The sequence below is a fragment of the Onychostoma macrolepis genome, chromosome 16, assembly GCF_012432095.1.
Source record: "Onychostoma macrolepis isolate SWU-2019 chromosome 16, ASM1243209v1, whole genome shotgun sequence".
NCBI lineage: Eukaryota > Metazoa > Chordata > Actinopteri > Cypriniformes > Cyprinidae > Onychostoma > Onychostoma macrolepis.
In genome coordinates, this window is record NC_081170.1 from 6605016 (window position 1) to 6632005 (window position 26990).

Here is a 26990-nt window from a genome sequence, read left to right on the forward strand (position 1 = left end):
AATTATCCTTAAAGTTATTTTGTTCGTGTTATTAGTGAATGGCCAGTTAAAGTTTTTATTTTTGGATTGTATTTTTAAATGTTAGTTTCAGTTTTTTTCTGTTCATTTTAATATATTTTTTAATTTTTTTTAATTTTTTTTGGAAAACAACTAGTTTTGGTTTGGTTTTTATTGCAAGTCAGTATTAAAAATAAAATAATAAAATATCTATGCATTATTTTATTATACAAGATCATTTTCTCAGTAGTTTCTGTGAGTTTTTGTTTAGATTTTTAGTGCATATTTATAGCTTTAGATTACTTAATTTTTACTTAGTATTTTTAATGCTAGTATTCTTCTTTCTAGTTTTTGTAATAGTTTTCATTATCAATAATAACTCTGATCGGGAGCTGTGGGGCTTGTGGTCAGGTAGAGGTTGACGGAAGTGATTTTATCTTTTGAGGTCAGTCTGTCAGTGTTTTCAGCTTTGCTTCCTTGTCTCCTCTAAGAGTTGCAGCATGCAAATCCAAACAGAATATTTGTTTACACGACACCAGTGCTTTTGCTTTGTATTTTGCTTAGTTATTGAAGTAAGCACACATACTGAGGGGTTAATTGTTATCATTGGGATTATATAGGAACACACTAAGTTCACACACATCTGCTTGCTTAACAGTATAGTATAGGTTTAATCCTTGTCAAATATGCTTATGCACTACTGACCATCTCTAAAGGTTTCTTGCCCAGGGGAGAGCAGCTAGCAATAAAGGTAAGTTTGACAGAAGTGTCCGACATCTCCTTTCTCCCAAACTGCCACACGCACAATGCTTCAATCAATCTGATCATCGCCTCTAAAATGATTGGCTTATCAATACGCTGGACCTTTCCTAATTTGCCATCCCTTTGCGGAAGAAAACAAGAGTTGCTTTGGGTAAAGCAGCAGGCAGATCCACTCTTGTCATCCCTCATTCCAGTGTTTAAACTCATCCGTGACTGTTTGGTGTTGTGCAAACCTAAAGGAGGACTGCAGAGATCTTTTTCTTCCCTCGAGGGGTTCGGGGAAGTGCTGTCTTGCAACCAAATGCTCCCGTGGCAGTGTTTCCATCGAAACTGCCTGTCGGCAGGGATGAAACTCAAACAGTCATCATGACGTGGTCCGCTGTTATCAGAACTAATCTGCATGACTGAGCCATAATTCACAGGGGCTTTTATTCATCAAGGACAAGAATAAAAAGATGTAATAAGGGAGGAAACATCCGATGTGTACGCAGCTCTTGCTCTAAGGCCCAGAGCGCTGTTTTGTAATGCTGGAACTCTAAAACTGAGCGACTGCTCTGAAGTTTTTAGAGCTGCACGTCACGTCACATCATGTTTTCTAACAACATCAGCTGTAAGCTTGAGGCAAGGCAGTAAAATGAAAGTCTGTTGAAAACTACATTTTGCTGTTTAACGGAAAATCAGTTGGCATAAAATTTGATTTTGCATGAGATATTTTATGAGATCATTTGTGATAAAATGATTGTTGCTGAAGTTTTGGACTTTTTTTTTTTTTTTTATAATCTAAAATACCTTTTATTATTTGTTTATGTTTCTGTAAGTAAAATACTACTACTAATAGTATAAATTATCTCTATACATCTCAATAAATATAATTTAAAAAAAATTCTCTCTCTATTTTACATATCTGAATACATATATTTAGATTTTATTTAGATTTATTTTAGATATTTATAAATATATAAATGCTATTTCTGAAGGCCTAAAGTGTATACACAGCATTAATAATTAAAATTTAGGTTACACTGTATTTTGATAGTCCACTTTAGACATTCTACTTACTATAAGTTACTTTGCAACTACATGTCAACTAATTCTCATTAATTTGCAACTGTATGTCTACTAATTCTGAGTAGACTGTTTAGCGGTAGAAAATAAGTTGACATACTTGCAAAGTTTCTCATGTTGTATCTTGTAGACCCATCAAAATAAAGTGTTAGAAGTTATTAAGCAGACAGTCTACTAATACTCTTATGACTGCTTGTTGACATGTAGTTGCGAAGTTACTTACTGTTAGTAAAATGTCTAAAGTGGACTATCAAAATAAAGTGTTACCAAAATGTATAATTAGAAGATTCATATTTTGATGCTCTTATCGCTTGCTGCGCACCGCTGTCAATCACAAATCTCATATCTGATACTCATTTTGCATAGAGGTTTAAAAATGGCCACTTGGATCACACGCCAGTGGTCAAAGTGTGAAGTTTGATGTAAACGCTTGGCTTTTATTCTAAATGAGACCAGAGTTCAGCAGACGACAGTCACGGTCACTTCACAAGCTGCTTGCTGCTCCCTTAATTTTCTTAGTTTGATTTGAACATTAAAATCAAAGTGATCTGCTTGAGACCTTATGAATCCTGTAATATCACTGCTGATTTAGGATTTCTAATCTATTTTCTCAAAAATATGTTGACTGTCATTGAATTCAGATGATGCATACTTTTGCTCTTGAAACTGGTATGAGTTTGATCTTTGTGTTGTTGAATGAACCCATCATAAAAACAGTTTCTTCTATATTCTCATTCCCCGTCCTTTAGGCTCGAAGCACTGATAATCTGGACAGTTCTGGGGAGCCTGGGACCCGATCGGTGGGAACCACAGCCAACTTGAAGGGGAAGATGAGCAAAAGGTGAGAAACTGCATGTCTCTCCATCAGGCCCTGTGAAATCTTTTTTCTTTTTTCTTTTTTTTACTAATTCTCTGTATTTTATTTTAATTTTGAATTCAACTTAAATAATTTAAGAATGTATTAAAATGTAACAATAATAGTGCCCTATGATATGTTTTATTTTTTCATAAATTGTGTTATCTTTTAGTTTTTCTGGTTTCTGTTTTATGATTTAATGCAGATCTTTTAAATTGCAATCTTTGAATTGAAATTTGAACAGTTTCTTTAATTTTTTGACAAACAATGTGCTGCACAACAGATGTTTATTATGAAAATTTGTATAATCTTATTTTAAAATAAAGTTTCAATGAGTGAGCTAGAGCAGCTCTGGGCATGAAGTTCAAGTCATATAAGATGGCATACATTGAAAACACCACAAGCGTCACATGTGCCTGAGTTTGTGTAGTAGACATGTATACTTCATATTTCAATAGCAGTCATTTAGCAGTTTGATTGTGTATAGCCTTTTGATTTATTCATCCAAACTTTGCCAAATTCCGTGACGTTCCACATTACATAGTAAATTTCATATTTATGACAGGATTCCATGATTCTGTCCTTGTTTTTTCGCATTGGAAATCATAGGGCTCTATTCTAAAGCACCTTTCTTAACTAAGGATCCCACCTTGCAGCCACACCCACTTGAATTGTAACCAGGACCCTCAAACTCAGGTGTAGACCAAGCAATTGAAATGGAGTAAAATAGCCTTAAAGGTTTTAGACACAAAAGAGATGAACTACAGGTGCATCTCAATAAATTAGAATGTCATGGAAAAGTTCATTTATTTCAGTAATTCAACTTAAATTGTGAAACTCGTGTATTAAATAAATTCAATGCACACAGACTGAAGTAGTTTAAGTCTTTGGTTCTTTTCATTGTGATGATTTTGGCTCACATTTAACAAAAACCCACCAATTCACAATCTCAATCTCAACAAATTAGAATATGGTGACATGCCAATCAGCTAATCAACTCAAAACACCTGCAAAGGTCTCCTGAGCCTTCAAAATGATCTCTCAGTTTGGTTCACTAGGCTACACAATCATGGGGAAGACTGCTGATCTGACAGTTGTCCAGACGATAATCATTGACACCCTTCACAAGGAGGGTAAGCCACAAACATTCATTGCCAAAGAAGCTGGCTGTTCACAGAGTGCTGTATCCAAGCATGTTAACAGAACGTTGAGTGGAAGGAAAAAGTGTGGAAGAAAAAGATACACAACCAACCGAGAGAACCGCAGCCTTATGAGGATTGTCAAGCAAAATCGATTCAAGAATTTGGGTGAACTTCACAAGGAATGGACTGAGGCTGGGGTCAAGTCATCAAGAGCCACCACACACAGACGTGTCGAGGAATTTGGCTACAGTTGTTGTATTCCTCTTGTTAAGCCACTCCTGAACCACAGACAACGTCAGAGGCGTCTTACCTGGGCTGAGGAGAAGAAGAACTGGACTGTTGCCCAGTGGTCCAAAGTCCTCTTTTCAGATGAGAGCAAGTTTTGTATTTTATTTGGAAACCAAGGTCCTAGAGTCTGGAGGAAGGGTGGAGAAGCTCGTAGCCGAAGTTGCTTGAAGTCCAGTGTTAAGTTTCCACAGTCTGTGATGATTTGGGGTGCAATGTCATCTGCTGGTGTTGGTCCATTGTGTTTTTCGAAAACCAAAGTCACTGCACCTGTTTATCAAGAAATTTTGGAGCACTTCATGCTTCCTTCTGCTGACCAGCTTTTTAAAGATGCTGATTTCATTTTCCAGCAGTATTTGGCACCTGCCCACACTGCCAAAAGCACCAAAAGTTGGTTAAATGACCATGGCGTGGGTGTGCTTGACTGGCCAGCAAACTCACCAGACCTGAACCCCACAGAGAATCTATGGGGTATCGTCAAGAGGAAAATGAGAAACAAGAGACCAAAAAATTCAGAAGAGCTGAAGGCCACTGTCAAAGAAACCTGGGCTTCCATACCACCTCAGCAGTGCCACAAACTGATCACCTCCATGCCACGCCGAATTGAGGCAGTAATTAAAGCAAAAGGAGCCCCTACCAAGTATTGAGTACATATACAGTAAATGAACATACTTTCCAGAAGGCCAACAATTCACTAAAAATGTTTTTTTTTTATTGGTCTTATGAAGTATTCTAATTTGTTGAGATAGTGAATTGGTGTGTTTTTGTTAAATGTGAGCCAAAATCATCACAATTAAAAGAACCAAAGATATTGAATAATACACGAGTTTCACAATTTGCGTTGAATTACTGAAATAAATGAACTTTTCCACGACATTCTAATTTATTGAGATGCATCTGTATATTTTGGTGAATATAGTGATACTGTCAGCATTGTAGCTCAGAAACAGTTCAGCTTCAGGTTTGTCAAGCTCTGAACACACTGTAAAACAGGAAGAGCTTAGTTTCACTTCCCCCTGAAATAACTGATAATGGGATGCAAAGTTTCCCTGCGGTGTCCATGAGTAGCTTCCTGAAAGCTGCCCTAGAGAGCTTCTACATTCGGTGGAACTTGAAAATACAAACTAGAGCTGAAGAAAATGTACATTGTACTGTCCTGGGCAAAACTCAGTGTTAACGTGTGGGTGTTTGCCACAGCACTGAGAAGTCTGTAGGATTTTTTTGTTTCATTTCGTTGTTTTCCAGATGAAAATTCTAAGGCTGAGAAATAGTCAGCTACTTACTATAATGACTAATTTGATTAACCAGATAAGTTAATCATAGTTGAAAAGTTTTCTCTACTTATCACTGATAAACATACAGTATATGATGTGTTAACTCATTTCAACTATTGATTGTGGTTGCAGGCTTTCTGTTGTGAAAGGTCACTTCCCCAAGCTTGTTGACTGTGCCCACTTTCACTATGAAAATGTGGACTTCGGTTCTATCGAGGTAAGATCTTGTCTTATTAAGCAGAAGTTTGTTAGCTCTCCGCTAAAATGTTGTAAAAATGGAAACTTTTTATGTCGCCCAGCCCTATAGGTCACATTTGCATGCGTAATTTGTTATTTGCTATACATTTATGCTCTGTTTCATAATAAATAAATAAATAAATATATAATAATTATATATAATTTAATTTATTTTAAATGTATTTATTTCATTTATTTATTCAACTTGTTATTATTTTGTTTATTATTCATATTATTATTTTGCCCAAAAGAAGGTGTTTTACATCAGGAGCACATGATGTAATTATGATACCTTCAAATATTGCCTATGTTGGCATTAATACTTATTTATACCATATTTATGAGTAAAAATTATTCTTTACCAGGAATGACGTAGAACAAGATTTAAAGCTATGATATTAATATTATGTTGCCCTGACCAACTGACCTTTAAAAATGTGGTTTCATTTTTACATTTTGATGAAACATGCACTGATCAATTGTGCACAATAAGACCAAGAACATCTATTAAAAAAGTATAAAAGATTTTTTTTGATTGTGTTTTAGTGATGTACATGTTCAGTTGTCAATATGCATCACAGTTAGAGTTCGACATTTAGGGTTATTAGTAAAAAAAAACAAGCAGATATCAGCATACAGCCAGATTATCTCCAGGGATGATGCAAACCCTTGCTTTGTGACCTTCAATAACACACACACACACACACACACATTCAGATTCTGTTTGTTTGCTCTGATAGGGAAGAGGAAACAATTACTTATACTTGATTCACAGATACACTGCAGTATGTCAGAGCTCTTCTCATATAAACCGCCGGCCACAAAGTGCTTTGTTTAAGCTTGTCTAAAATCTGTGATCCATTTAAGAAGGTTTACAGTCATAATGATAGACATTCATTCTCAAAATGTAATTCAGTGTCCCTGTGGCATTGTTTTGTGTGTTTGTGCTGCATTTTGTGTTTATAATGGCAGAGCTCTGTACACACACACACACACACACACACACACACACACTTGAGAGCACCTGGAGCGCACTGACCGCACAACATGACTGGAGTGGGAGTCCTTCTCATTAGTGTTTAAACCCCCTGAAGACAAAAATAAAAGACCTTTACATGATTTTTTTTGGTTTTTTTACTCTGACCCTGTGAAGCAGAAAGGGTCTGTGCAGTTCTTCTGTTCTTTGTGCAATTGCTAATGCAATACAGTATTTTTGGCCATGTACCATACCAGTACCATGGTTCTTTGAAATGCCATGGTACACTGCATAACTATGGTTATATATATTTAAATGCTCTCCAGGGCTACATTTGTTTGATTGATTTTTTTTACAATTTAAAATAAATGTTTTCTGTTTAAATTTATACAGTATATATTTTAGCAGTCATTCTTCAATGTCTCATAATCCTTCAGAAATCATTGTAAGATTGATTTGCTACTGAAGAGACATTTTTTTTATTATTATTATTATTATTATTATTATTAGTGTTGTAAACATTTATGCTATTTTATATTTAATGTCTTGCTGAATAAAAGCATTAATATTAAAAAAAAAAAAAAAACTTACTGTCCCCAGACTTAGGGCAAAACAGTAAGTAGATTTGGATTAAAGTGAGTGTCTTTTTACATCTCACTGATTACAGTCATTGTCAAAGCAATGAGGAAGTTTGCATGCTACATGGATATGAAACAGCATTTTGGTGACTGAATTATTGTGAAGGGATGTTCCCAGCTTCTCATAAAAAGTCATGTGTTTGAAAGTAGCTGTTTCTCATCAAATGTGAGTAACGGGCAATTTTCTAGTAATTTATCTGTCCAGACTGAAAGCGATATTACAATCAGTGCAATTCAGGACATGTTTTGGTTTTTATGTTGTTACTTTCTACTCAATTCAAAATGTCAGAGAAATGAAACATGGAAAGTGCAACCGAATACCTCTTGAAACTGGATTTACACGCTGTAAACTCATACATAAATGTACAATTACGTTGGGATGCAGGTGCATGATAAATGTAACACCCATTGAGATGTACTTATCCAATGATAAACTTGTCAGATCAGGATCAGTGAACACAAAACTAGCCTAATTTATGCAACCAATCAACCAACCAATTGTTCTTGCAACATACCGTGTGGTTATAGTGAAGATATTCAATTCAATTCAAGTTTATTTGTATTAGCACTTTTTACGATGCAATCGTTGCAAAGCAGCTTTACGGGAAATTAAGTTTCTACAATATATTTATATATTGTAGAAACTTAATATATTTAACTTATGGCAAAATTTGGTAATTCTGTATGTCAATCCCATGGCAGAAACAGAGAAACAAATAGATATATAATTAGCGTAGCTGCTGTTCCATCCAAGCAAAAATTATTTGTAATTTATTTTAATCTAGATTTAAACAAAGAGAGTGTGTCTGAACCCCGAACGTTACATTACAGTAGTCCAGTCTAGAGGTCATGAATGCATGAATTAGCTTTTCTGCATCGGAAACAGGTAACATGTTTCGTAGCTTGGCAATGTTTCTAAGATGGAAGAATACTGTTTTTGTAACATTGGAGATATGATTTTCAAAAGACGAGTTGCTGTCTAATATAACACCCAGATTTTTGACTGTAGAGGAAGTAACAGTACATCCGTCTAGTTGCAAATTGTAATCCAAGAGATTCTGTGTACTGTTTTTTTGGTCCAATAAGTAATATCTCTGTCTTTTCTGAATTTATTATGAGAAAATTATTGGTCATTCAATCTTTTACATTTTTAACACACTATGTTAGCTTAGATAGTTTAAAAGTTTCATCTGGTCTTGTTGAGATATATAGTTGAGTATCATCAGCATAACAATGGAAACTAATCCCGTGTTTTCTAATAATATTACCATGGGGCAACATGTATATTGAAAATAGCAGAGGACCTAGGACAGATCCTTGTGGTACTCAATACTCCATTTACTGGTGATAGTTGAGATGACTCCCCGTTTAAATAAACAAAGTGGTAGCAATCTGACAGGTAGGATCTAAACCATCTTAAAGCCTGCCCTTGAATACCTGTATAGTTTTGTAATCGATCTATGAGTATGTCATGATCTATAGTGTCGAACACAGCACTAAGATCAAGTAAAACTAGCAGTGAGATGCAGCCTTGGTCTGACACAAGGAGTCATTCTTCACAGTGATCATTTTTCACAGAAGGAGCACAATTGAGCAGACACAACTTTTACTAAGATTTTAGACATAAACGGAAGATTTGAAATGGGTCTGTAATTTTCCAGTTCACTAGGATCTAGTTGTGGTTGCTTAATAAGAGGCTTAATAACTGCCAACTTGAATGGTTTTGGGACGTGACCTAAAGATAACGATGAGTTAATAATATTGAGAAGCGGTTCTTCTGCTACAGGTAACAACTCTTTCAGTAATTTAGTGGGTATAGGATCTAATAAACATGTTGTTGGTTTAGATTCAGTGATAAATGTATTTAGCTCTTGTCCTATAGTTGTAAAGCACTGCAGTTTTTCTTTGGGTGCGATGAATGAAGCTGAAGTACTAGACGCCGTAGAATCTACATTTGTTATTGTATTTCTGATGTTATCTATTTTATCAGTGAAGAAATTCATAAAGTCATTACCATTAAACCGTGAGGGAATATTTAGATCGGGTGGCATCTGTTTATTTGTTAATCTAGCCACTGTGCTAAGTAAAAACCTTGGATTGTTTTGGTTATTTTCTATGAGTTTGCAGATATGCTCTGCCCTGGCAGCTTTTAAAGCCTGACATACTGTTTTTCCACACAATTCTAAAAACTTCCAAGTTATTTTTTCTCCATTTGCGCTCGAGATTACGAGTTTCTTTTTTGAGAGACTGGGTATAACTGTTGTACCATGGCACAGTACGTTTTTCTCTAACCTTTTTCAATTTGATGGGGGCAACAGCTTCTAATGTATTAGAGAAGATAGTGCCCATGTTGCTAGTCATTTCGTCTAGTTTATGTGTATTATGGGTACACAGAGCAGTTGAGATAAATCAGGCAGGTTATTTGTAAATCTTTGTTTGGTGGCTGGAACAATAGTTCTGCCTGGACGATAACACAGATATACAGTCTTAAATTATGATGCAAAACTGTGAACATTCCCTTTAAATGTTTGTTTATGTGTGCTTGAACTTCTTCGCACCTTCATCAATTAATGTCTGCTCTTTACACCTTCAGCTTCAGTTTGCCAACGAGCAGAGCGATGCCAGCTGGACCTTGGGCAGTGCCAAAGATCTGGTTTTCCTCGTGCAGGTGTCCTGCCAGGTGAGTGGGCGCACATGCCCCAGTCAGCGCTAATAATAAACACCCCCTCCTGCCTCAAATAAAAACACGTCTGACCGTATCAAACGTGAAAGAATTCCACGCACTACACATCGTTTTGCATCGTGCATCTTCCTCTCTTCTGTTGGCATGTAATTTGTTGACTTCCCCCTCCTCTCTCTGCCCCTCTTTCCCCGTCTCTCTCTCGCTGAAATCTAGGGTAAGATGTGGATGGTGCGGCGTTCATATGAAGAGTTCCGGACGCTGGACGCCCACCTGCATCAGTGCATTTACGACCGCCGTTACTCGCAGCTCTTGCCTCTTCCTGCCCTATGTGAGATCGGAGACCGGGTGGAGGTGAGCTCAACTACGCTGGATACTACTGTTTTTTTTTTTTTATTATTAACTTCATCATAGCTCATGTCTTACCGCTAACAGAGTTAGCTGCTCTGTATTGAGGTCGTCGGCCAGTTTTGTAGGTTGGTGTCCGAATCCTTAGGGACAGCGCTAAGAAGGAAAACACTTAATTTTTCACATGTCACTATTATTTGTATTTTCATTGATCATGAGATCATTTTAAATCTGGTAGATTCTAATTACCATTAGATACAAATGTTTGGGTTCAATAAGATTTTGTAATGTTTTTGAAAGAGGTCTCTTATGCTGAGCAAGTCTGTGTTTATTTGATCAAAAATACAGTGAAATATTGTATTGAGAAATATTATTACAATTTAAAATAACTGTTTTCTATTTTAAAATGTTAACATGTATTTTTTTTTCCTGTGATGACACAGCTGAATTTTCAGCAGCCATTACTCCAGTCTTCAGTGTCACATGATCCTTCATAAATCATTTTAATATTCTGATTTGCTGTTCAAGAAACATTTTTTGAATGTTGAAAACAGTGCTTAGTTTTTTGTTTTTTTTTGTCTCAGAATTATTTTTCTTTGAATACAAAAGTTCAAAAGAACAGCATTTGAAATCTAAATCTTTTGAAACATAAATGTCTTAAATGTACTAACACTTTTAATAAATTTATTGCATTCTAATTAAAATTAAAGTATTAATTTCTTTACTAAAAAATCAAACTGACCTGAATCTTCCATAAAACATTTTCATTTGAAAAATAAGTGGGACTTTCAGTTGAGCTTAGCATGCATGTTGTTCACGCAGATCTTCACTCCACTGTTGTCGGAGTATCTCAACCGTCTCTCCATGATCGTGGACAATAAGCTGAACTGTGGGCCGGTTCTCTCCTGGATGGAGGTGAGAGGCAAGCAGAGCAAAGATGGGAATGCAAACATACATTAGAGTAGATAAGAACTGCAATTTGGAAGTATGTCGAAATTAAACTTATTTAAAGGGATAGTTCACCCACATGACTTTCCAAACCTTTGTTTGTTTCTTTCTTCTGTGGAATACAAAAGATATTTTGAAGAATGTTGGAAACCAAACAACATTGGAGCCCATTGACATCCACTTTTCTCAAAATATTTTCTTTTTGGAACAACATAAGCTTGAAATTATGTGAAATTATACATGTATCACAGGCGACCCCCCCCCTCCCCACACACACACACCACCACCACCACCACCACACACACACACACACACACACTTTTTTGTAAAAAATGGCAGAATCTGTTTTGCTATGGTACATTTCATGAATTTAGCTTTGAGATTTCGGCTACCTGAAGTCATACAATATTACAGTTAATGGATTTTCATGCTCTCTACAGATTGACAACCATGGCAACAGGTTCCTGCTGAAAGAAGAAGCATCTTTAAACGTCCCTGCCATCGCTGCTGCTCACGTCATCAAGCGCTACACTGCTCAGGCTAGCGATGAGATCTCTATTGAGGTTCTCAGACCACTTATTTTTTCCCCTCTGTTGATATATTTCCTTTTAAAACAGGACTTTGAGATGTGACATATGAAAGCTTTTAGTTTTTTCAAAGCTTCTTTCAGTGTTGTACACCAAACTACAGCATAAACTCCAAACTCTTCCAGAAGACCTTGTACCCAGTTTGAGTTTTGTCTTTTTCACGTCCTGTCCTTATTCTGCACATGCATGCACAGCCTTCCTGGTCCTGGGACACTGTTTCGTTCTCTCTGCTCTTCCTCCTCCGTCATGTCTATTCCTGTCCCCCCTCCCTATACGCTGCTCCATATACAGCGACACTTTCTGGGCCAGAGAATGGGGTGACCCAAACTTAGAACACATTGAGGCCCCTTTTCTCTCTACATTTCTTTTTGTCTCTCTCTTTCTTTCTTTCTTTCTCACTGTCTGTCTGTCACACTTCACTTCCTTTTGCATACATATGACATCATTTTTTAAACTGATCTATCTAGCTAGCTTTAACCACATGGCGAGACCATAAAAACCTCTCCGTAACCCTTTGCAACCGCCTAGAAATGCGTATGACTTTGCCAAGCACTTAGTAATGCTGTATTTGTCTATGTGTTTGTCTGTTTAATTTTTATATTTAGACAAGTCTTTTAAAGCCAACGCCAACATTTATTTCGACCAACTTTTCCTTTTTGGTTTCTCTCCTGTTCTTTTTCTCTTTTCTCTCAGGCTTAATGCTTTCTCTTTCTACTCTCCACTGAGAGATAGGAACTGATATTTTTTTCCCTTCCTCTTTTTTTAAAATTTGGGTCAAAGTATATTTCAGCACGCAACAGTGCTTTTGAATAGAGATGTTAATCTGATTGTGACTGGATGTTGTTGAGACTATATGAAATGTTTTGTCTGCAGTGCACATACAGTAATTGTTGCTGTTGACTTGCTTGTGGTTGAAAAATATGAACTCAATCATCATCCTCTTCTATGCTAATATACTTTTATGAAGAGTTCTTGATGGTTTCAATGCACAATTAATTTGCATGTTTGTTACTAGATGTGTGTGTGTGTGTGTGTGTGTGTGTGTGTGTGCGCACATGTCTGTTTGCATGCTAATCACTTGCATGTGTCTTTGTTCCTCTTTCTAAAGGTTGGTGATATTTTGTCAGTGATTGACATGCCACCCAAAGAGGACACCACGTGGTGGAGAGGAAAGCATGGATTCCAGGTACTGATCTAAACCTTAGCATCTGATTTTGGGCCATCTTCAGTAACACTGTAAACTTTGAGCCCAGCATTCCCTTCTCTTTTCTTCAGGTTGGCTTCTTTCCCAGTGAATGTGTGGAATTAATCAATGAGAAGTTGCCACAGTCGGTCAGCGCTCCTGTCAGTAAGCAAGGTACCATGCACATGGTCTTCTTCAGTATCCAGAGATCAGGATGGTTCTGGAAGTAGAAATGCCTTTTAAAATCTCTAAAGCAAAATTGATTGAGAAATGTACTTCCAGAACCAATATTGCTGAAAAAGTGTTCTGTCGCTTTTTTTTTTTTGAACTCTTCTTGCTGGTTTATCAGTGCTTCGGTACACATCATTTGGTTGTTCATTTTTATTGGCTTTTTCAGAGGTGGATGCATTGGGCTCCAAACCTGGTGTTAACAACACGACTGGGCCTTCCTCTCCAACATCAGGTATCACTAAATGTTTTTTTGTTTTTTTTTTACTTTTCAGTAGTTGCAATTAGGGCTGGGCATGGTATTAAAGTCACAATGAAACCACAGTCAGATCTTTTCTTCTCTATTGTGACACAGCCGAGTGTATATCGAGCAGTATATCGAAAAAGAAAAAATGTAGGACAGGAACGTGATTCTGTGCATCAGTTGTTGATTAGATTGTACTCAAATGTGGAACCAGATAAGGGCAAACTTGCAGGAGCGGGTTTAAGCAGATTAACGGATTGAAGTCCTGCATATATCATAAGAGAAATTCTGTCATTTGCCTGCAAGATTACGTTATGGCAGTTTAATTAAACTGTAATGTTTAAATGGCAATATGTATGCCATTGGATGCGCTATATTTTTGTATAATTCACAGTCTGGACTGTATAACACTGTTATACAGGTGTTATATGCATTCCATAGATAATAAAGGAAATTGCCTTTGTGGTTTTTAGTTATTTTGCTGTGGTAGGCTGCAAGTGTCTTTGAATGAACTAAAATAAGTATACAGTGTCCATATTGAACTGTACTGCGGTCAAGAAACTACTAAAACTACTTTAGCTGTGCATTTACTGAAAAATATTGTCAACCAATCAGAATCAAGCATAAAATAGTAATGAAATATTACCATTTAAAAGAACAATTTTTATTTTAATATATTCAAGTGTAATTCAACAACTACTCTAGTCTTCAGTGTCACATGATCCTTCAAAAATCATTCTAATATGCAAATTTCCTGCTAAAGAAACATTTCTTTAAAAATTATATATATTGCTGACTGCAAACTATTTGCACCAATTCTTGAAAAACCTACATCGGTCAACCACTAATCATGAATGGCTGATATATCCCCGCCCAGCCCTAGTTGTTTTTTTCCTCAAAAACACATGCTTTGGTTACTTGATGTTCTAGTGCAGATGATATTAGCATGGCTGCTGTTTTCGAGGTTATTTTTATGGCCTTGAAAGGCACTATAGTCAAAACAAAACAAAGTTGTATTTACTATTTTAAGGTTGTTGTTTAGTCTGCTAAACATGACAGCAGCATCTTCTAATGAAATGCTTTAATGGTAAATGTATTAGATGCATTTGATGTTTCTGTCGATTGTGTTCCCTATCTTTTTCTCTCAGTTCTTCATCCTTGGTTCTTAAGCCTGGCTGGTAACAACTTCAAAGGATTTACCTAAACTAACATTTCTGTATCCGCCTTTTTCTAACGCCTTCTATCCTTTGAGACGAGCATTTGTAACACAGATTGTGGTTGTTTATACAGCAGGCAGAGAGAGTGTGGGAGGTTCGGAGAGGATGAGCTTGGGTGTTGGGTGTTGGGTTTTGGGTGTTGGGTGTTGGAGACACAGCAAAAATGTTGTATAATTCATTCAAGTGCTCATGTGGGCATCATTCTGTAGCATCTGCTGAAGAATTACGGGCCTCTTGTTGTGTAAATGAGAATCTGTTAGTAGGCTGTGAGGATTGATTTTGGTCGTGCCTGATCCATGTTATATTGAACATTTTAACACTGTGTCCTAACCAGACGTGATGCGACAAGATTCCAACAACAAACACTGGAAATGACTAGACAAAGGCAGTGGAAAGGAATGTCTAAATGTAGTTTCACTTATCACAGAACTTTCAGGAGATGTCTTGATCACGTCTGATTAAGCCACGGTTATGTTTTAATTTCTAAAAGTGCTGCTTGATAGACTGCATTAATGACTTGCATAACCGACATGTTGATGTCTACACTACGGGCTTTGAAGGGCCCTCATTTAACCTGTTTAACTGTTAACCTACATTTGTTTCATCCAGGTCATTGACCCTGGGTTTTGTGAAGTATCTATAGCAGTGGTTCTCAACCATGGTGTCAGGACTCACTAGGGGCCTTCAGCACACTTCCAAGGGGACGCGAGGCAGATAAAAATTATTTAAAATAAGACAAAACATAGATTAAAACTGCTAAAAATGGAAATGTCAGCAAAATCATATTTCTTAGAAAAGTTCCTTACATTTTTGTTTAAGAACCAGGGTTTGAAAACCTGGATATGAGTGTGATTTCTAGACCTGGAAGTCATTGATTTTTTGTTTTTTTTTTCCCCCTAAATTATCAGTTTTGTCAATTAAACATTTTATTGAGTGTAAATTGCTATTTGTGAGTAAAAAATAATTGTCAAAACCCTGTAGTCATATAAATTCATAATTTAAAGAACATTGTTATTAAAATGACAGAATTTAATTATTTAGATATTTATAATTATTTATGTTAATATTACCACTCCTAGTATCTCTAAATAATTTTTTTTTTAAAGTTTGAAAATGAGCAGCTATGAAATATGTTTTTTTTTTTTGTTTTGTTTTGTTTTTTAAAGTTTGAGAACCACTGATCAATAGCTATATCTCCTACTCAGAGTAACATGGTTTTTAGACCTATGGCTGATCTGCTCAAATGGAACAACCTGCAGGAGTTGTAAAATTCATAGATTAGAGCTTACTGATTGGGTTTTAGATGTTTTTGGTGTGGTTTTCTTCTCTTAATGGGTCAGAGTGCTCATATGGAGAATTCATTTGTATGTTCAAGTCACCTGTTAGTGCTCTGCAGAGTTTGCAGTTTTCAGATAACTTTTTAATGAGATTGTGAATAGGGAGTGTATGAGGCCAGTCAGCCACCATATGAAATTTGTAGCATTTTTTCAGCCTAATATACCTCAGGAGTTGTTACTAAACAGTTTAGAGATTTACAATCCCATTTATTTACATATTAAATGTCATAAAATGTAGGGGTTTTAAGTATATTGTGTATTTTATATTAATTTAAAATGTAATAATACATATTTTACATAAATTCAATTAGATGTATACTCTCTCTCTCTCTCTCTCTCTCTCTCTATATATAATTTTATATAATATAATGTAATCTAATATAATATAACCTAATATAATTTTATATTAGGTTGTTTTTTTATTTATTATTATATACTTAAACCCCCTTCTGTGTACGTCAGGTGTTGTCTGTGTTTACAGGTATCCCAATTGAACACATTTTGTCAAGTGAAGTGTATTTTTCAGATATTCCCTGCTGAGTGTGTAGGGAGCAGTAAACAACATGTGGTGTGTGAAAGTGTGCAGTCCATATTTTAATTTGCCTGATTAGCTCTTTGTCGCCCCCTTTTGGCAGTGTCTAAGAAGCACGGCAAGCTGATGGGCTTCCTGCGCACCTTTATGAAGTCCAGACCCACAAAACAAAAGCTAAAGCAGAGGGGAATCCTGAAAGAACGGGTGTTCGGCTGTGACCTTGGCGAGCATCTCCTCAACTCTGGCCAAGACGGTAAAGAAACAGAGTATTTCCTTAATGTGCTTTAAGATGGGAATATTGCAGAAGGTCTAATTCTGTGATGTTTGTGTGGTCAAACTTCAGTGCCGCAGGTCCTAAAGAGCTGCTCAGAGTTCATAGAGAAGCATGGTGTGGTGGATGGCATCTACAGACACTCTGGTGTGTCCTCCAACATACAGAAACTCAGGTGTGTCCGCAAATGTCCCAGATCCTGGCCTGATTTACTTTTCAGGATTTTGAACAATGTACTTCATTCTAGAAGTTTATATAAAGGTTGTCATGGATCACTCCTTTATTCTGTGCACACTTAAAATGATGATTTATATGCATGACCATGAATTCTGTTCTGCTGTTGCATCTCATCCTGATCAGGCATGAGTTTGACAGTGAAAATGTTCCAGACCTGACGAAAGACATGTACATGCAGGATATTCACTGCGTCGGCTCGCTGTGCAAACTCTACTTCAGAGAGCTGCCCAATCCTCTGCTCACATACCAACTCTACGACAAGTTTGCTGTAAGTAATTCTGACGCAATGGCCAATCAGAAAAACGCAATGGCCAATCAGAAATGTTGTAGTTTTTCAGAATTCACTCACCGCTGAAAGCAGTGACTAACTAAATATAAACGCGATGTAAATAAGAGATTCATTAGTTTAGAGAGCTTGATTATAACGGAACTTTGTGAGATCGCGATGAACTTTGATGAGTGATCCTTTTAGTGATAATAAAGGGAGCACGCTTTGTGTGTTTTCTAGGCTATAATCCATTCAGAATTTGAATAAAATTTTCGTTTTACGGACACATACATGCTGCAAAGTTTCAGGAATGATGCTGGATTCTTTCTCGAAATATCAGTGATAAGCAATGGACGGGGCAAAAATGCCTCACTGATTTATTCTGGAAGCCGTCCTGACCGAACTTCCACAGACAGCGCGCATCCTGAGCGAGATCCAGTTCACAGACTAAAATAACTTTATTGAGATCAGGACATATCAACCAGTAATTTCATTTCCAGTAACGGACGGTAGAAAGTTCAGAAATGAATGGTATGCGATTTATGACAGAATAGTCCCACAACTGATGGTTTATTTTTTCCTCACGTGTCTCACCACAATGATTCAAAACGGACACATTTCAAGTGACACGGGAAAAAGACATGGAAAACTTTAATGAACATTGAGAACACTGAGCAGCGCGCACATTTCTGGTTAAAAATGGAAGGCCATCAACTGACACTTAAAACGGGAAGCGTCGCCATTCAAATCAGCAGCAAGAAAAGCTTCACAGTTTAGTAAACGCAGGCAACCTCAAGTTATTCTTCACTGCGCTGTACTGACACAATGCATTGCAATATGGTAGCGCATTTAGGCATTTTTAAAGCATTACGTTTTTGTTTTTTTTCTTGCCCCCCCCTGTCTCGAGTCAAATGTCGCCCATGCATGGTAGTATCATAGTATTGTAAAGCCTTTCCTGACTTTTTTTTGTTTGTTTTTTATTTACATTGCATGGTCCATTGTGTTTATTTATATTTTTGTATCAGTATATCACGGTTTTCACAAAAACATTAAGCGCCTCAACTCTTTTCAACTTTGATAATCATAAGAAATGTTAGAAAATTAGAATATTAGAATGATTTTTGAAGGATCATGTGACACTGAAGAATGCTTCAAATTCAGCTTTGCATCACTGGAATAATTGACATTTAAAAAAATATTCAAATAGAAAACAGTTTTTACTGTTTTCGAAATTATTGTTTTTAACTGTACTTTTGATCAAATTTCTCAAGTTACTAAGCAAGCTGTATTTTCCTTTCTGTCCAGGAATGTATGGGAGAGATGACGGAGGAAGAAAGAATGGTGAAAGTACATGATGTTATCCAGCAACTTCCTCCTCCTCACTACCGGTAACCCCAATACTCACTACACATGGATCACAAGTAGCGCCATCTGTCATTGAAAGTGTGACAGAGAGAGCAGTGATATCTTTGTGTTTGTTTCAGCACTTTGGAGTACCTCATCAGACACCTGGCCCATTTGGCCACCTGCAGTGGAGAGACGAACATGCACATTAAGAATCTGGCCATTGTCTGGGCCCCCAACCTGCTCAGGTAACCCCTAACGTGGGATTTTAACTACACGAACAACACACAGTGTGGTGAAAATATCCATTTCAGCCAATATTAACAAAATTATGATGTATATTTTCATTTATTTTATTTTATTTTTATTTTGTACATTTTTTTTATATACATCACCATCAGCCTACTTAGGTTGATATTGGAGACAGTTAAAGGGATATTTCACCCATAGATGAAAATTCTGTAATCATTTACTCACCCTCAAGTTGTTCCAAAAGAAGATATTTTGAAGAATGTTGGTAACCAATCAGTTTTCCGTAGCCATTGAGTTTTTTTTCCATATTATGGAAGTCAATGACTACAGTTAACTGTTTGGTTACCAAGATTCTTTAAAATATCTTCTTTTGTGGAAGGACCATGCATGGGCGACATTTTTCTCTCGAGTCAGGGGGGCAAACTCATACAGTTTTGGAACAACTTGAGGGTGAGTAAATGAAGAAAGAATTTTCACTTCACTGCAAAAAATGCTTTTTTTTACTTTAGATTTTTTTTTTTGTCTTGCTTTCAGCCAAAATATCTAAAAAATCTTAAATCAAGAAGGATTTTCTAGACAAGTAAAAATTATTGTCTTGTTTTCAGAAAAAACAAGTCAAAATTAAGTGAGTTTTCGCTTGGAACAAGCAAAATAATCTGCCAATGGGGTAAGCAAAATAATCTTATTTCAAACAGAAAACAAGATTGTTCTGCTTACCCCATTGGCAGATTATTTTGCTTGTTTCAAGCAAAAGCTCACTTAATTTTGACAATAATTTTTTAATTGTCTAGAAAATCCTTCTTGATTTAAGAATTTTTAGATATTTTGGAAAAATATATTTTTCAGAAAAAGTGATATGAATGTTCATTGATTATCAAGACTTTAAAATAATATTTTAAGCCAAAATATCAGTATTTTTTACTGCTTTAAACACTTGTATGAGATTTGTATTGTCATCATTGACATTCTCACTGAAGTTTAAGCATTTTTGTTGTGGGTTTTACTCTAGGCTCAGGGTTCAAATTAAAGCACATGATTATGAAGCAGAATCTGCTGTTGTTTTGTTTCAGATCCAAAGAAATTGAATCAGCGGGCTTAAGCGGTGCTGATCCATTTAAAGAAGTGCGGATTCAGTCTGTGGTCGTGGAGTTTCTGCTCAGCAATGTGGAAGTTCTGTTCAGTGACTCCTTCACTTCTGTTGGCCGTTTCAGTGCAGGTATGTTGAACCAACAAATCTGTCTCTCTATAGATGTTCGCATTCATCAGTAAACCACTCATTCAAACAGCACTTTCATTAAACAGTCAGCAATGTTGGTTTTGTTCCAAAACCTAGTGAGCTGCCTACTTAAGCAGTATTGTAATGCATCATAGCCAAAAAAGTAGGCATTTTAATTACGCTGCCTTCAAAAATACAGTACTTTCTTTTAGCAACAATGTTGTATCCTTCAAGAAGAAACCAATTTCCGTAATGTGACAAGCTCAGTGACAAACTTTAGTAAGGATGCTGCTTATGCAAACAGTACACAGTGTTTTGGAACAGAGCTGTGTGGTAAACCAATACAGCAGAATAGAGAATGTGTTTAATAACTTCCTTTGCCAGTCTTTGGTTTAAAGTGATATCTGATGCAACCTTCAGGCCTTAATTTCTCCAGAGTTTTCTTCCCTTCTGAGTTGCAGCTATTCTTGTTTTCATATTTAACAGTGATACGTGACTCCTACAACAAGGCCTGTGCACTCCTCTCTTTTCTTTTTCATCCCTTGTGACACAACATGAAATACCTATAATAATCAACATAAATTTAATATATTAGGGCTGGGCGATGTAGTTAAATTATTGCACTATTTTGCAATATTCTTGTAATATTTTTGCATTTTAATTATATTTACCTTGATATTTACACTACCGTTCAGAAGTTGTGGATCAGTATGATTTTTTTATTTTATTTTTTTAAAGAAATGAATACTGTTATTTAGCAAGCATGCATTAAATTGATCAAAAGTGAAACTAAAGACATTTATAATGTTACAGAAGATTTCTATTTCAAATAAATTCTGTTCTTCCTAACATATTTATCAAAGAATCTTGAAAAAAAAAAAAAGTTTCCACACAACTATTTAAGCAGCACAATTGTTTTCAACATTGATAATAATATGAAATGTTTCTTGAACACCAATTATATTTTTGTGGAAAAACTCAAAATCTTTTAGACCTCAAGCTTTTGAGCAACAGTATATGAATTTGCTCTGAAAAAAATGTTTTTAAAATACTCATGTTTTATGCACATTGAACATAAATAAAAATAAAGAAACTAAATTTCGAAACCCTATTAAAATCTCTTTAAAGGGGTCATCGGATGCAAAATTCACTTTACATGTTGTTTGAACATAAATGTGTGTTGGAAGTGTGTGTACACATCCACCCTATAATGATAAAAATCCACCCAATGTTTTTTTTTAAATCCCTATTTTAAAATCCCCTTTCTCAAAGCTTTCTCAGGCTGTTCTGAGAGCCCTGTCAGAATGTCATAGTTCTGTGCAGGCCGCTCCTACGATAGTTAATTGACAAGGCGGTCTTACCTTAGACCCACCCTGAGTGAGCTGAGAGCTGTCCGCCATTGTGTCGACTCCGGTCCAGGGCAAGACAAGAATGTCTCAGATTAAGCGATTGAGGCGTTTTGTTGTTGGATGTAATAATGAATATAGCAGTCGTCATTTACTCCCGACATCTGAGCTGCTGAAGACGCAGAGGTTTAACGGGAATGCGCCGATCCCCGATCTGCCTAAATGCGTTTATGTTCATGCGACTCATTCGTGATCCAGCTTAATCTACAGAAGTGAGTATAAGGGTTTTTTATGAATCTTTGCAAATCGCCTTTCCTAATATGTGCTAGTTAGCAAGTTTACAGTCTGCTCGTAACCTCATGGAAGAGAGGGGCGGGGTCAGCAGAGCTCATTAGCATTTAAAGCAACATGGGCTAAAACAGCGTGCTGAAAACAGAGCTGATTTTGACAGGGTAAAAAATGTGTTTTTTACACTACCATTGAGAAATTTTTACCAAAGTATGTTATAGACTTTTCATTAAGACCCTAAATAATCAACTTGTGGAAAATGGGCATCCGATGACCCTTTAATATTGAAATTTGCAATACGATGGAGGTGAGGTTAAATTAATTTCCTTTAAAATTATTGGAAATAAATTATAAATATTTAATATGTCTCCCAGCCCAGTTATTTTCATAAGTTAGTCTCTTGTGATGAGCTTGGCTAACACAGCACAGTGGAACATGTTTACAATAGCCTCATCCATGTGTAAGTGAGGCTTACTGAGAGCGAGCTGTGTGTTTCCATAGTGACAAGAAGGGCGGAGCACAAGATCTCACGCCAGCCCCGAACACGCCTGGTTAGTCTTCAGGAGGCGAGGGGGGAGTCCTGTTTGACTGACCCCTCCTATCTGGACCCAGAGCTACGACGCTTCTCCGTGTTATGAGATCCAGACTGACCCTCTACAGTGGACTCTCAAATCACAACCTGTTCTACCAGGAAAAACCTGGTCAAGCCAGCTTAAGGGGCCATACAGACAGTACATACTTCTGAGTTAAAAACTCCCATGTATTGTTTTTGAAAAATCAGTGAGACTTTGTACATAGACATCCATTAAAAAACTCAGGTGTGTCCTGTGTGAATGGCTCAGCTTGAAATATGGTATCTGGTTTGTTGCTATTCCAAGGTCTACCAGGTCAAAATCAGGTTCATCAGTTGGTTGACCAGCTGATCAACCATCTAAACCAGCTAATGACCATGAATGACCTGCTAGAAACCATGCAAATCTTTTTTTTTTTATAGCAGGAATCAAATAGATACTATCAGTGTTCACATGTTCATGAATGGATGGATGTTTACACAAGAGTTTGGGCTCAGTAAGACTTTTTTTTGCGGAAGAAATTAATACTTTTATGCAAGGACACACTAAAGTGATCAAAAGTGACCGCAAAGACATTTATAATTGATATTACATATGATTTCCATTTCATACAAAAAAAAAAAATGCTTTTTTTTTTTTTTACTTTCTGTTCTTGAAAAGAAAAAAACGTTTCCACAAAGATTTTTAGCAGCACAACTTTTTTCAACATTGATGATAATACGAAATGTTACTTTAGCTGTAAATCAGCATGTTAGAATGATTTCTGAAGGGTCATGTGACACTGGAGATGGGAATAATGATACTGAAAATTCAGCTTTGCATCACAGGAATAAATTATATTTTAAAATGTACTAAAATAGAAATAATATTTCACAGTTGCACTGTTTGTACTGTATATTTGATCCAATAAATGCAGTCTTGGTGAACAAGAGTTCTTCCAAAAATCTTACCAAGGCCAAACTTTATAACCATTTGCTTTATACGCCATTTAGCTATGTCATTTTCCACATGGATGGACTATTTTGAGAGCTGTTTTTGTCAAAGACAGCTATAAAGACATCTTTTGCCTATGTAAATGTAAATGACATGTTAGAACTGTACAGCATATAAGGCAATAAATCCTTTTGTTGACATTTATTAATCTCTTTTAATCTTTTTATTATTTTATTGTATGAAAGTATTAATATTAGGCAAAATGTTTGTGGTTCCTATTAATTGATCTTTTCATCTATATAAATTTGATTTCATTAAGTAGGACATTGAGGAAAATCATTAGATAACATGGGTAAATGGGATAGACGTTAAAATAAAAATCTGAGCTATAGAGTGTGTTTGTGGACTCGACTCTGAGACATTAACAGCAGGTAAAGTGTCTTTTAGTTTTTTTCTGTATGTCAGCTTATGTTTTTGTGTTAATCATAGGTTTCTTCAACAAATTAACCCCAAATATTGCTCTTGAGCAAACCGCTTTTAAATGTTATGCACAAGTGTTACAATCTTTCTCAAAGTGAAAAACTTTATACTTTTGCAGGCTTTGTATTCGATTTATTTCTCTACTCGTCTGATGTCCCAGACTTTACAGGCTTGCCGAGGCCCAAAAAAAGTTCTACCCAAGTACGAAGTACAAGCGTTCCTAGATATGCAAGCTCAATTGCAAATCATAGTGCATGTATTATTACGCACTAAATTCTCAACATTGCTAAAAGATGCACTAAAAGGTGCATTACCTGACTAGACTCAGTATTGCAAATTGTGCATGTTAAATCTGAGTAAGCAGCAGCAAAGAATGTGCATTTGTGTACTTGCGTAGAGTTTGTTTCTGGCCTCAACCACTTATGTTTTTGTGAACTTGCAGTCTGTTGGCCAGCCCATGTATTTCTTCTACAAAGCTTGTTGCAGTAGAGCTGTATGGACTACGGAAGCTTTGGAGGAGCTGATGTTTTTTGTTGATGCTTAGGTGTCTTTCTGTTTGCAGTGTATTATGTTGAATCCTGTTTGTTGTCAGTCTCTGTGTTCTTCGCTGCAGTATTGCATTTACTCGCTTTTGAGCTTTGGCTTAATGGATCTGAATCTGATTTTTTTTTTTTTGGTTTTCTGGCTCCACAGCACGACAGTCTCTGACCAGACCCAAGTCGTTTGTGTCCACCAGACTTCTGTCTTTGGAGGAGGCGCAGGCTCGCACACAAGCTCCACTTCTCCTTCAAGGATCTCCTCACCACGCCATCAGCCAGTTTCACACTGTACTGGACCTGCCTGCTGACAAGTGGGTTTCTTTGAACAAATCAATGACTTTTAAAGGAATAGTTAACCTACAGATTAAATTCTTTTGATTCATGATGTTTTGATTCATGAGCTATTACTATAAATATAAATACAAGCATTTGTGCTACATTTTTTTTTTTTCTTTTCTTCTTGTATCTTTTAGGAGGAAAAGAGGGATGAAGGTCCGGAAGTCGGCGGGTGGGAGCTGGAAGACGTTTTTTGCCATCGGGAAACCTACAGCAGCAGGTCGACGCAAACCTGCCAGAATCACCTCTTTGTTCCAGCCTGCTACCTCTCATGCAGGTATAAGAGATATTTCATCCATTTCTTTAGATCATACTTCATTCTAAATAGATTTGCATGCTTATGTGAAAATGGCGTAGTTTTTAGTGCTGTATGTGTGCTTTAGGTTGCAGGGTGGACAGTGTGACACTCAGGTCAGCAAAGAGTGAAGAGTCCCTGTCATCTCAGCACAGTGGAGCAGGTATGAATGACATTTCGTAACACCAGGGAGCAATGTAATAAGATTTAAGACCTAAAAGATTACTTTAAAATGTGAAAAAATGCTTTTAAAAATGTAAGTGTAAAAATATAGATAATAATTTTTCATTACAATTATAAAATTGTGTATGTATACTGTTCAAAGATTTGGTGTCGGTAAGGTTTCTTTTGAAAGAAATTTATATTTTTATTCAGCACGGATGCATTAAATTGATTTAAAAGTGACAGCAAATACTTCTGCTTCACAAATGCCGTTCAATTGAACTTTCCATTCATCAAAGAGTCCTGAAAAAATGTGTCACCTCTAAAATTAGTTTTGAAACTGTTTTCAACATTGCTAATAAAAAGAAATGTTTCTTTTAGCATCAAATCAGCATATCAGAATGATTTCTGAAGGATCATGTGACACTGAAAACAGGAGTAATTGCTTCTGAAAATTCAGCTTTGCCATCACAGGAATAAATTACATTTTAAAATATATTAAAATAGAAAACCGTTATTTTAAATTGCAATAATACTTTTTTTTGTACTGTTATTGGTCAAATAAATGCAGCCATAGACTTTTTAAAATATTTAAAAAAATCTTACTGACTATACTTACAGTACTATATATGATCAAATTCAATATATACATTTTTGAACTTGTATAATTGAAAAGTAAGAGTCATGTGTGATGCTCTGTTTTCTTCTCAGGTCAGGGAAAGATACAACGCTTACGAAGACCTCGCTCCAGCAGTGATGGTCTCTCGCTGGCTGCCTCTGTTGATCCGCAGCTCATTCCCCAGCGTTCCCCATCTAGAATCCATCCAAGCCGCTCTTACGACAGCCTGCTGCCTGAGGAAACCCGTGATGGCGATGAGGAGGAAAATGAAGATGAAGAGGATGAGGAGGGTGTGTACATGTTGCCTGATTTCTCCCAGGAACAATCTGCCTCATGGATGGCTGAAGATGTCATTGACTTTAGCCCCACCTTCCTGGAAGATGGGCCAATAGGGTTGGGGAGCACGGCTGCCGATCCTAGCGGTAGGGAGTCCCCTCCTGCGGCTGCACCCCCTCCCTACCGCTGCCTGAGCCATCAAGCCCACACCCGGACTGGTAGCCAGCGCTCAATCACAGAAGATCCAGACTCCGTTCTCAATCAGTCAGAGGCCGCAGCCCGTCGTAGTTTGATCCTGGCTGCAGCAGCTCCACCTCAGCAAGTGTTCTGTCAGCACAGGCCGTCTGCAGTCACTAATGCTCCCGCAAGCACAGCTCAGCAGGGTGAATCAAACCTAAGCCCATCCCATAGCCAGATGCCAGCTCCAGCGACCTCTGCACCTCCGTCTCAGCCCCCTCAAGAGAGGCGTTCCTTTACACGTAAAGTGGTTCATGCACTTTCACCTAAAGCGCCTAAATCCCCCCCTCTGGACATCTCTGATCCGATCGCCATCAGTGTACCTGCCAAGGTGAATTTGAGCGCAACATATATTTGGTGATTTTGTAGGGGCACAACATAATGTAGTGCTATTATTTGGACTAAGACCTTTAAAAATAAAGTCTATCCCCATTTAATGTGCAGAGAACTACAAGTAAACCATTTTAACTATTTTAAGGTTCTGGAAATGATTGGTGGACGAGCTGGCGAATTGCAACCTGGACTTCCAAGTAGTGGACCACCTCAGCCACCACAGATGATATCTATGCTCCTGAGGTCATGTGATTTTCAGCTCACGGAGAGCTGCCAGCAAGAGCTCAACAGTAAGTTGGGCCCCGTCGCCAAAATCAAGGGTCCTAGTGAGTACACACTCTGGTTATGGCCTAATGCATTGGTTCCCAAACTTTTCAGACTGGACACCCTTGATTGTTGTCAAGTACCATCATTGCCTTGATACCTGACAAAACTTGATAATTTTGGGTA

The 26990-nt window shown here is 36.8% G+C and overlaps 1 protein-coding gene across 1 annotated transcript in view; it reads left to right on the forward strand.

The window, feature by feature from the left end:
• The window catches only part of arhgap33 (Rho GTPase activating protein 33), a 62659-nt gene that overhangs the window by 31004 nt on the left and 4665 nt on the right, over positions 1-26990 (forward strand). Inside the window, 21 exon segments of the mRNA XM_058746573.1 lie at positions 714-748; positions 2574-2665; positions 5514-5598; positions 9826-9912; positions 10129-10266; positions 11083-11175; positions 11649-11771; positions 12904-12981; positions 13071-13152; positions 13376-13441; positions 16640-16789; positions 16880-16982; positions 17168-17312; positions 18618-18700; positions 18797-18904; positions 19979-20124; positions 24437-24593; positions 24756-24895; positions 25002-25076; positions 25787-26538; positions 26686-26866. Of these exon segments, the coding sequence (XP_058602556.1) occupies positions 714-748; positions 2574-2665; positions 5514-5598; positions 9826-9912; positions 10129-10266; positions 11083-11175; positions 11649-11771; positions 12904-12981; positions 13071-13152; positions 13376-13441; positions 16640-16789; positions 16880-16982; positions 17168-17312; positions 18618-18700; positions 18797-18904; positions 19979-20124; positions 24437-24593; positions 24756-24895; positions 25002-25076; positions 25787-26538; positions 26686-26866 (2919 nt within the window).